Source organism: Cynoglossus semilaevis, chromosome 5 (genome assembly GCF_000523025.1).
Source record: "Cynoglossus semilaevis isolate Cse_v1.0 chromosome 5, Cse_v1.0, whole genome shotgun sequence".
NCBI lineage: Eukaryota > Metazoa > Chordata > Actinopteri > Pleuronectiformes > Cynoglossidae > Cynoglossus > Cynoglossus semilaevis.
The window spans coordinates 14,279,299-14,290,947 of NC_024311.1; the positions used below are offsets into that span (position 1 = coordinate 14,279,299).

At 40.8% G+C, this 11,649-nt stretch overlaps 1 protein-coding gene across 4 annotated transcripts; it reads right to left on the reverse strand.

The window, feature by feature from the left end:
* Positions 1 to 1,475: 1,475 nt before the first annotated feature.
* mthfsd (methenyltetrahydrofolate synthetase domain containing) lies at positions 1,476 to 10,724 on the reverse strand. 4 transcript variants are annotated; one of them, XM_025055707.1, is made up of 9 exons: positions 10,567 to 10,723; positions 10,350 to 10,453; positions 9,225 to 9,338; positions 8,454 to 8,567; positions 8,267 to 8,357; positions 6,758 to 6,870; positions 6,525 to 6,650; positions 3,421 to 4,137; positions 1,476 to 3,176 (listed from the first exon to the last, which is right to left on the reverse strand). In XM_025055707.1, exons 1-9 carry the CDS (start codon positions 10,592 to 10,594, stop codon positions 3,147 to 3,149), a joined length of 1,437 nt encoding a protein of 478 aa, XP_024911475.1. In that variant the 5' UTR covers positions 10,595 to 10,723; the 3' UTR covers positions 1,476 to 3,146. The 4 variants fall into 4 exon arrangements, with proteins under 4 accessions (XP_024911475.1, XP_008308863.1, XP_008308865.1 ...); XM_008310641.3 differs by having other exon boundaries at positions 1,476 to 3,167; positions 3,412 to 4,137; XM_008310643.3 differs by lacking the exons at positions 1,476 to 3,176; positions 9,225 to 9,338 and adding an exon at positions 9,403 to 9,516 and having other exon boundaries at positions 3,203 to 4,137; positions 10,567 to 10,724.
* Between the last annotated feature and the right edge of the window lie 925 nt (positions 10,725 to 11,649).

Consider the following 11,649-nt stretch of genomic DNA (forward strand, 5'->3'; position numbering starts at 1 on the left):
CGGGCGGCCGCACACCCACCCCCCCACCCACACACAGAGATGGTGGTGGAGGTCTCCACAGCTGTTCTCCAGCCAGCCCTGGATGACAGCTCCATAAAAAGCTCGAGGCCTGGCCTGTGCAGACAGACATGCTGCGTGGCTTGTGTCTAAAGGCGATCGGGGGGGAAAACAGGACACCTCTCTGCGGCAGCGACTGACACCGGGGGGCGACGCATTTAACAGGTAACATCTGTGCCTGATAAGAAAAAAAAAAAAAGGCTGCAGATATACAGAGGACCAGCAGTACAGTCCTGGGTGTATGGAGTTAATCTGCTGGACATGGAAATGGTACGAAAAACAGATCTGATCTTTCAAAACACACAATAGCGCCTGCTGCTGTGTGATTGTTGCAAAAGCAGGGTCAGAAATGAGCAATTAAATTAAAAGAAAAGGTGATTTTTATACAGTTTACAGCTGCTCGTCTCACAGAGCTTCCATTCCTTTGACATGGAAGCCTTTTTTTTATAAGCCTCCTCTTAGCTTGACAAAACAGAGACAAGCTTAAATGGAAAAAAAATACTAGGATATTAGCTAACAGCTAGTCAACAACAGAACATGACCCTCTTCACACTCTCACTCAGCAACAGATGATTATATGATGCTAACGGCTAAAACATCAACCTGTACTCTTAAATAGCTATGTTCTACGTTAGCTAAAATGAAACGATAGTTAGCTGATTACTAGTCAAGTGGCTATAAAAAAAATGTAATATAATCACCAGTTTGTCCGTCTCTTCTTTCAGCCCAAAAGTGGATAAATGTTGTGCTCAAAATGTTAGCCCAGAAAACAGCAAAAACTGCTGAAACAAACTGAAATACCTCAGTGTTGAGAGAGGAGGAGAAAGATAGCACTGAGCAAACAATAAACCACAGAGGCGGCTTTAAAACACTTGCTAAAGGTTTTACCAAAACTGTTAGCAATTTGCTACCACACTTTAGATATCAAGTAAAAAAAAAAGTTAAGCTGGCCAAAGAAGGGTAAGAATGAATACTACTAGAAAAGCTTAGCCAGAATATAACACTAAATTTAGTTAGCCAAATCATTTCCAGTGCAAGTGTTTGATACAATTTTCAAGGCAAAAAAGCCAGTAACTCAAATAATGTTTACATTTTAAGTCACTTAAAAGTTTTAGGCAAAATTGGATAAAATTGAATTTGTGATTTTATTGTTTTCCGCACAATAGTTTCCAGCTTGATTTCCTTAAAGGTGAAATACTGTAAAGTATATTATTCTTCATTATATTCCTAATTTTAAAAACAAGCACCAATAAATAGATCTTACCTTCCAGAAGTGTCTCACCAGAGGAGGAGCTCGTGTTTTATCTTATAATGTGAGACTGTAACAAACTCTGAGAAAACTGGCGACAAACACAGACGTCAGTTTCAACATGAAAATCATTGAAATCCTGGAGCGATCCAACAAAATTACAAACAGACAAAGTCAAAGTATTTAGTCAAATTATTCTCCAAACAAATGCATGACAAGTGCAGTAGGACATGTAGCGTGGATGACACCACTTTCTACAAGGTAGGTGGCGCAACAGAAACAGCCAGTAGTCCATGTACATGTACAGACCCTGTGTAAGACATGGATGTGACGTCGAGTTGCAATTGGAAGAACATAGTTTCAAATCCCATTTAGCAGAAAACGTATTACTAATTATTACACTATAGATAACTTTTACCACAATCCAAGTTGGTAAATTCAAGGCTAGCCTTCAAACGGGCAAAACTTTGTCACAACTAAAATTTAGCCAAGAAAACAAATAGCTTATTTCAAACGATAGCTTAACATTTCCCTTGAAGAATAGGAAATTAATATTGCTAACAGTTTCCAAAAAATAACTCACAGGACGTCCAGGTATATGCTGTATTAATAACGGTAAAAAAAAAATTATCCCGTATCAAACAATATTACAGTACAAACAGTCTATGGTCAACAACATTCTCATGTACTGTAAAATGGCAAAGTAAACGATTTGTAACGGGTTGTTACAGAACTGTGGGGAGAGCCTAGCTGTGTCAGCTGAGGGCGGTCAAACTGCGCTAGTAAATAACCAGTGTTAGGAAGATGAGAGGAGTACATCAAGGAACTGATGAGTAAGAAGTATGATGAATCACTCTTTTCACTCAATTACCTTTTTTCCTCTAAATGGGATCAAAAATGTGACATCTAATCTACGGTAAATATTCATTTCTTTACCTTGCTTTATAAACAGGCTTTTGAATAAAATAAGAATATTCCTAATATGGTAATTTTTTTTCCATTAGCAGGCACTTAAGATGTGTATGAGCCACACCGTCTAGAACAGTGGTTCTGTAACATAAGCTATTTAACTCTTGGGTTGACCCCACTGACCCCGGCAGCCATATTTTGCCCTCAGTAACCTCTGTGTTACAGTTGAATATTTCATTATGCGACGTGTGACCTCATTTCATGTTCTCCTTAAATGATCAACGATCTTCAGTTCACTTCATAAATAAATCTACTGGAAGCTGAGTCAGGATTTGGTTGAAGTTCTTCACCAGTTTTAAAGTAAGCACCAAAGTGTGATATTGATCAAGTTTGTTGACGACTGCTTTCCAAAATGTTCCAATGTTCTTTGTTTTCCCTCATGGTTCACAGGATTCCCACAGAGGAGACAGTGTTCTATGGGTTCTACGCCTCTCCTTCTCCAAACGCAGAAAAATTCTAACGAGATGATATTCTCACTTTTCTGACCGAATATTTGCGTCTAGTCCATTTGCTCTTTCTCCAGGTGGTTCTTCCCAGAGGTCAGTCTGGCCTGAAGGCGTCTTGAGTTCTTCGTCCAGTCATGCGGAGAAAGTGAGCGTCTTTGTTGACACCTTACTGTTGGCGTAGATATGTCGGAGCTTTTTAATGGCTGTTTTTCTTTGTTTTCTCAGATGTTTTTTTTTAATGTCTTAAAGCTTTCTATGTGATATGTTTGAGCTCAATTTTTGAAACCAGGAAATCATAGTATTCCCTTGTGCTGCTTAGTAACTGATAAGGCTTGTTTGTTCAGAAATGGATTTTAATGCTGTGTATGATAGCACTTGGGGGAACGTGAGCCCTGTGGGTGAGCACACGTCTACACGGTTCTGTTTCACTGCTCTGACTTTTCCACCTCTTCTTCCTTTTTTTTCTCAGATGTTTTTTTTAAATGTCTTAAAGCTTTCTATGTGATATGTTTGAGCTCAATTTTTGAAACCAGGAAATCATAGTATTCCCTTGTGCTGCTTAGTAACTGATAAGGCTTGTTTGTTCAGAAATGGATTTTAATGCTGTGTATGATAGCACTTGGGGGAACGTGAGCCCTGTGGGTGAGCACACGTCTACACGGTTCTGTTTCACTGCTCTGACTTTTCCACCTCTTCTTCAGTCGTTGACGTTTTAAACTTCTGGGTTGCTCCCGGTCCTGGTCTCCTGTCGGACTGTCCAGACCTCCTGCCCCTGCGCTGACTCTTGGCCAGCTCAGCCTGTAGACCCTGACCGTCCAGATTGAGACCCTGCAGGGCCTCCAGGGCCTGATCTGCAGCCTCAGGGTCGCTGTAGTCGAGGAAGGCTCTGTGCTGAGCTCCCTGCCAGGTGAGCCTCAGGGGAACAGCATCCTTCTCTCTGAGGACAGTTTTGAGCTCACTGACCCTCAGCCCTGTGGGGATCCCTCCCAGGTACACCGTGGTCACAGTTGGGGGCACTTTACGCTCAGATGCGGTCCCTTCACTTCCCTTCTCGTCTGGGCCTTTCTCCTTGAAGTTTCCTCCACGTCCTCTACCTTTGGTTGCTCTCTCCTCACCTCCTCTGCTCTCTTTCCTCACTCGGGCTGGGCGCTGTCTAAAGTTCTGCTCTCCCTCTGTTTTCCTCTCCGGTTTGGACTCCTGTTTGAACTCTTCCTCTTCCTCCTGCTGTGAGCTGAGCCTCGGCCTGCGTCTGGTTTGTCTTCTGGGTTGAGCTGCACGTGGAGCAGGCTCTGCTGCGGCTACTGTTCCTGCTACAGTAGCTGGCACCGACCCCAGTGTGACATCCTTTCCAGCCTCTTCCTCCAGAGCCTGCAGTTTCTTTAGGATGGGGATCTTCTGCAGCTTTTCAACGTCCAGCTGAAGACACAAACTGGAAAGACTGAGTCACGGCAAAACAGAACACAGATAGTCCTGATCAAAGCAGATCAACAACACAGGAGTGAGAGCAATAGGTGAAAAATGGTAAATTAATTGGCTATTATTCTGGACTGGTCCCAGCCCAGTGTACAGTCGTACGGCAGCAGGACATTTCATTTCCTATACAGTTAAAAATAAAGACCGGTCCTGATTTGTTGGGTCTTAAAGGCATCTGGCAGCCTTTGAAGCTGACCAGTCCTGTAAAGGATATACGGGGCTATTGTTTGAAGGCTGGCCTGTGTGACCCGTCGTTCCCGTGCCCCTGCAGAGCCGAGCCGGGCCGACCGGCGCAGCCTTTGATGGTCAGACGTGGCCTTCCTGCCTGTGAGGTCACTAGGTCCTGTTTACTTACACAAGTGTCTGAAGGAAAGCCCTGCGGTAAGGCACAGAACTCTCCACATGATAAGAATAATAAGCTATAATGTCCAATTAAAGACAAATTATCAGGTGGAAAAACACATGAAGTGTCTCTGACAGTGTCAGTAAATCAGGGGCCGTTTAAAGTCCAGATCCCTGAAGGACAAACTGGAGGGAGTTTTATTTTGGTTGGCTGGGGTTCTTGAGAATGTCCGACTAAGTTTACTGACATTTTTAATCAACATCAGGAACCTCATAACGGGGCTGTTCAAAGTGGTTCCGGTCACGGACCCCCAAACTGATGAAGAGATAGAGCAGGGACCCCTACTGTATGTACTGTATTCAGTTGTGTACAATTTAACAGGTCCTCGTGTCATTTTCAAATGTACCTTTGAAACCTTTGTACCTTTGTTACTTTAAATGAAATACTAAGGTATTCAAATAACACATACTGTATATTCAATTGCACAGGACTTCAGGTATTTTAATTTTGGCCTCTCTGCCCTCCCCAGTAAACCATGAACCTCTTAATTGGCTAACATTTGGTTAGCCTTGGTAACATTTAGCTTATTGACTGATCCACTTGTTTTGACTGAGAAATCATACACTGCTTTGAGCCTCTTGACTGGCTAACATTTGATTACCCTTGGTAACATTTAGCATATTGACTGATCCACTTGTATATTTTGGTAAATTAAATTTAGCAACACATAGCAATATCAACTTCATGTTATTAAAGAATATAAATCTTAAGGCTTTTTTAAAATCATGGATGCAGCACATATAAAATTGAGGTACAAAAATAGAAGGAAAAAACTTCCAGGAGCTGCATGTTAGCTCGAGGGTGAAGTATTATTAACTAAAACAAAGTTGTAAGCCATGTAATACCAGTCCAAAATTGAGCCATGGGCCACAGTTTTGACAACTGTAATACAGGTGTAAATTAACCTGAACTGTTTGACTGTTTTGACTGAGAAATCATACACTGCTCTGTCACCTAGAGGGCAGTGTTTCTGCCTCATACATATTCCATGCAGAACTATCTGTGAACCAACCAACTGTCACAGCCGTTATTTGACCTCAGGAAAAGGACGGAAAGGAAAGGAGTGTCCTCCTTAATCAGTTTAGAGAACACTTCAGACTGGAGAGGATGTGAGAAAAACTTTCCATTCAAGAAATAGAGAAGATTCTTTGTCTAATAAACATGGAATTAATAAACTAAAAAATTTGTTTGTTTTGTTTTTGTGTCATAGAATAAATCCACTTGAGAAGTAACACAAAGTTAATAAAAAACTTTTTTTCTAAAACACGTTAACGCATGACTTCCTGTTGAATGGAGAATACACTGTAAACTGGGGGAGGGGAGGGGGTAAACATTTTTGGCTCACATGCCACAATAAGGTGTATAATTTGGCAGCGTTCCTGGTCAGTATCAGATGGACGGGGAATGTTGACATTGATAATTCTAATGTCCGGTTTACTTCAGAGTTATCTTCCACTGCAGGAAAACCTGCTTCACAAACACAGAGTAGTCTAAATAAAATTAGGTTTTTAATTTTTGAGTAATATAAAGTGTGCATGCCTTTCAGTAAAGTATCACACAAACTAGACCTGTGTCCGTACACGCAATCAGATGAAATTGAGAATCTTGTCTTTTTCCAAAATAAATGCGCTTTTTTACGTGCTGTAGGAACTTACAGGTAGCTAAGGACCTCTGAAGTAGAGAGAGCCTCCAGCAGAGACAAATTGTGTATATTGCCATCTAGTGGCATCAAATGAAATTACAAATGACGCACTGCCATGGATGACACATTAAAACCAGTCTTCAATGTTAGCTTGACCTTAACTTTGTACCAGTGTTTGACGGGCTGGATCAGAAAACCCAATGGACCATATCCAGGCCCCAAGCCATAGTTTGTCTAGTCCTGCTGTGAACTAATAGTAACAATTAAAAAAAATAATAATCACACCTTATTCCAGTAGATGCCCTGTGGCTTCGGTTTGCAGCAGTCTGTCTTAATAACCCTGGTGGGTGTGAGGATGTAGTCTACGATCAGGTCGTGACTCTCGATCAGCTCCTCTGGGACGTCCACCACCTGAAGAGACACAGCTATGAGTCAGTTTCTCTCACGGTGCAAAAGTTTTAGGCTTTCTTGATTAAGTATTTAAATTCCAATTAAACAAAATTCCAGCGAAGACCCACCTGACAGTCATGGACAACAGTGACCACCACAGTGGAGTCGTTTACTGCTCCCATGGAAACCATCATTCCATACTCCATGTCAGCGTAGCCTTCGCCTTTTCCAATGCGGAAACCTATAAAATGTGAAAAAAATGTAACAAAAAGTTATTATTTATGAAAGTATTTTGATGGTTAGATGCTGATGAAGCCTCTAACACAAGATCATCATCAACCAGCAACTGTTTTTCCTCTAACCATAGCTATATTTCAGCCATTTTAGTTTTAAAAAGCTCTCATCAATTCCCACCTTTCATATTGAGAAATATAAACAGAGACTCTAAGATTTAACAGCGCATGTAATGTGAAGAAAATCTTTATTGAGTAATGCTGAGAGAGCGAGAAAGAACTAGTTCATCTCAATGGTATTTTATGTATTTCAATGAGGAGATGAGTTTAAGCATTTTTCCTAAAAGTGACTCTGACCTTGGAGGCAGAACTTTGTCTTGTCTGCCCAGACAGTAATGACTGACTCACTCATTATGTATGAAGATAAAATAACCAACATCTGCACCACATTTAATATTTTTAAAAATAGTGCAAGGAATGATTTCAGTCTGAAAATACACTTTATCACAGCAGACTGTCTGGTTAAAGGTAGTCGCAGTGTTTTCAATTTTTTAAAATAACCAAATTAAATGTAATCTGATGGGAGCACGGAGAAAATCCCTTATGAGAACCAGGTGCTGTTCAGAGTCGGACATGAGTGCACACTGGTATGTAGGTATGTCCGTGTGACCTGGTTGTCTGCAGGCATTCTGGTGAGGACCAAACTATACTGAGAGTGAGGAGACTGTCACCAGGAGGCAGAACGCAGTAAAAAGAAAAAAAAGAAAAACAGTGACACGTGTCACTCATTCCTATTTTTGTTTTTCAACTGTATTCGTAAAAAGCATTACACTACATTCTCAATGTAGTCCAACAATTTGTTTTTATAATTTATATATATTTAATTATACATATACTATATATTATCATTTTAAAAAACATTATTTTAGCTTTACTTAAAAACAACAAAGCTCTTATTCCCTATTTACATATTAAGTCAAAGTCAAATGTTTCCACTAGATGGCAGCAGAAGCGGAGGTAAAAGTATTATAGGGTATTTTGTCCCACGTCTAAAGCGTATCCTTTACAATAGAGCATTAGGGCAGAGTCGAGGGAAAAATGAGATAATTGAGTCATAGGTTTACCACGATTTTTTTTACCAATTTAACTTCTTTGTAGGGATTAAATTACCATGGAGTGATACAGCTGTGACTGTCGTGAATCTTGTAGTAGATTAATAATCTCTGTAAACACAAACTGATGAGGATAAAAACATTAGCTGCTTCAGGCTACTGCAGAGTTACTCCTCTGTATGCTACACCAGGGTTGCTGTACTTAACAAATCTGAGTATTTTTTATTTTTCAATACAGTTCTGTATTTAAACTGCTTCCAAACACAGTATATCTCGCAAAATCTTTATGTACCTTTAGGTGACACTGCCACAGAGCCAACCACCACCAGGTCGATCTTCACCTTTGCCTCCAGACCTACAGGAACACTAAAGTCTTTCACACCCTGGAAGCCAAGTGGAGACAAAAAAGGAAATATATATGATATGGATTTTTATCCATATTTTCAACCATGACCATATAAAAAAGGCTAAAGTCAAACCTGAGCAGAAGCACATATACGGAGCTGTTCTTTGTTGGCTCCCTCTGGAGGAGTAATTTTGTTGAAAAGACCAGTACGGAGGCGGGGAGTTGGGACCAGCAAAGTCTTCTGGGCCTGCAAAGTCAAAAGCCAAGAGGTCATTCTCTACACCAGGGGTCAGCCACCTTTTTGAGCAGACACTCTTCTTACCACGGTCATTGCACCCATTTGTACATCATTAAGTCTAATTGATTCAAAAACCACAGTAGCAGTACGTTTTTTGACCTAGTCTTCTAGTCTTGTTGACTAATTTTATTTTTAGAACATACTCCGCTGGCACCTTAGGTAGTCCATGGGGGCTACCAGGCACCACATGGATGACTCCTGACCCTAGATGTTAGCAGTTATTAACAAAAGTAGCAGATTCTGGACTCGAGAAATGCCATATATTAAAATTTAGCAAAAGCAAAACCTAATTTCAGTTTATTATATGGATGGATAAGATATATTTTTCACATTATTGTCATCATGATCTGCTAAAACGTACCTAAAATTTCATATTAAAATATATAACAACTTCAGGAAAATGTTCACTAAACAAACCATCAACCATAAACATTTACATCAGAGTCCAGGTGCACTGCATATGCAGATATAGTTGGCTTTAAACAGGTAAAATTTGCACCTGTTTTTAATTACTCTTAATGGTTGAAACAAAAAAAAAAAGCTGAAACACAAAGTTTGGGATACTAGAGGTTGATTCTTTTTCTGTCCTCCAAATTGCAGTGCTACCTGTAGCACTGCCAGACGAGCGCCCTCTAGGGGTTTATCTGGATCCACCTTCACCTCAGGAGTCTGGGGGAACACCTGCAGCTCAGAAACCTTGGCACAGGCCGTGAAGGCTCCCTGTTCAAAGGAGGAAGAGGAGGAAACACAAAGAGCTGACGTCATGTTTTACTGTGCAACTTACTTCTAAAGTGACAAAGCGCGCCTGCTGCTGAGGTCTGTCTGGGTTTACTTTGACTGTGTGGCTGGACTTGAACTCCTGCAGAAATGCCAGTCGGCTGCATGCTTGGTTTGCACCCTGAGCCCATTAAATGCACAGTAAAAAAAATGCACACAGACTGAATTAATTCTTAGGCTGTCAGTGAAGAGCTGCTGTGCACATGTCTAAGTTTACAACCTGACACTGATATTGACCCTCATGGGTGACAGTTGAAATGTGTCCTGCCCCCCTTGTTTTTTTATGTTTAGAACCCGTTATCACCAAACCTGGAGGTAGCCTTCAGCAACTTGACTTCATTCCAATTCTCTCATAATTATATGGATGTGAAGCAGAAACAGTTTATCCACACTGATGAAGTTGGCTTCAGGCTTATTCATTACTAAATGACTCAACTAAAACATTTATTTAAGTTTAAAAAAAATTAATTCTTATAAAAATTATAAAAAAATAATTTTGCGATACACGTATTTTGGGCTCTTCTCTGGTAAAACAAAGAAAAAGCAAAGTTAGTATCAACACAATATAAGTTTTAACTTTCTTTAACGACAAGGAGTGAAAAAAATAGTGAAACAAAAACCTCTCATTTTGTTTTAAAGACGAGATTAGCTCATTGAAAAGTAATGCTACATGTTAGCCAAAAGCGAGGAAAGACCAGAACGTAACAAAATGACGACAAACTGCACAACATAGCAAAAAAACTCATTTTAGCCAAACATGACTGGGAGTAACTAAATATTTGAAGTTAGTAAAAGCAAAACCACGAGCCACATTTGCCAGAACTGACTAAAAATTATTCTATTCCATTTGAATGTAATGTCCCCTTCTTTACCTTCAAAATCAAGTAATTTTTTTTTACCTCCGTACTTTCGCGATGAAATTAATACAAATGTATTGACAACAATTTAACCTGCCTTGAAATTCGGAATCCTGTTGTGAACAGGCCTCGGGAAGTTGGCCAGGTTCTTTTCTTCGATATAGTCCCAAACTTTGTGTCGAATGTCCCATTTTGAAGCACCTGGAGCAAAAAAAACCCAAAAAAACTAGACGTTAACACCCGCTTTGCTATTACATTACGGTAATGCAGCTTCGATACAACGTGGGAGACACAAACACACTATCGACACTTACCGGGATTTATTTTAATAACAGGCTCCATCTTGTTGTTTTAACGGTAAAATCAGTCGCACACGTGAGCTCAGACAGTAACACGCAGGAACAGCTGCCTGTCACTGTTTATCGTGGATACGGTGGCGCAGGACGGACATTCTTTACCAAACGCAAAGGCTAAAAGGCGGAACTCGTGAACTTGTATCGTCACTAATGAACGCCGCTCTTTTATAAATGCCTTTTCCAACACAAAACGACTAAGAAGTTGAAGTAATATTGAAAATAAAACAAGGAAGTTAAAGCAATAGTTAACAAAAAGTGGCATCATATTGATAGGACATATTATGATTAAAAATAAATAAAAAATAGCTTGAATTGACAGCTAATTAGAAAGAATAAATATAAAAAATTTTTGATTGAAATTCGTGTCTGTATCATTCATATTTCCATCAATTGGAATTATAAAATCATTACGACCCAGGAGTACCATACTTCACCGCTGGAGGGAGAACAATACACACGGATGACTATGCACCATTCATTCACCACAGGCTCACACATCCCAGCGTCTATTGGTGCACTACCTTGTGTGACACCCCATCTCTCTCTCTCTCTCTCTCTCTCTCTCAGTGTGGGCACCCTGCCAGCCACTGTGTTTGTCCTGTACATTCCAAACCAAACCCCACAATGCGCGTTTCACAGCAAACACGGTGGTTTGGAGTGACGCTGTTCTGAGACCTCTGTCTTCCCCCCGCTGTGGTGGACCAGTACTGTGAGAACTGAGCCGTGAGGAACTGTCTGACTGACAGGGAGACTCTCTCTCTCTCTCTCTCTCTCTCAGTCTGGGCACCCTGCCAGCCACTGTGTTTGTCCTGTACATTCCAAACCAAACCCCACAATGCGCGTTTCACAGCAAACACGGTGGTTTGGACATGAGCAGTGACGCTGTTCTGAGACCTCACACATCCCCCCTCTGTGGTGGACCAGTACTGTGAGAACTGAGCCGTGAGGAACTGTCTGACTGACAGGGAGACTCTCTCTCTCTCTCTCTCTCTCTCACTCTCAGTACCCCACCCCCCCATCCCCCCCCCCTCCACGCCGCCC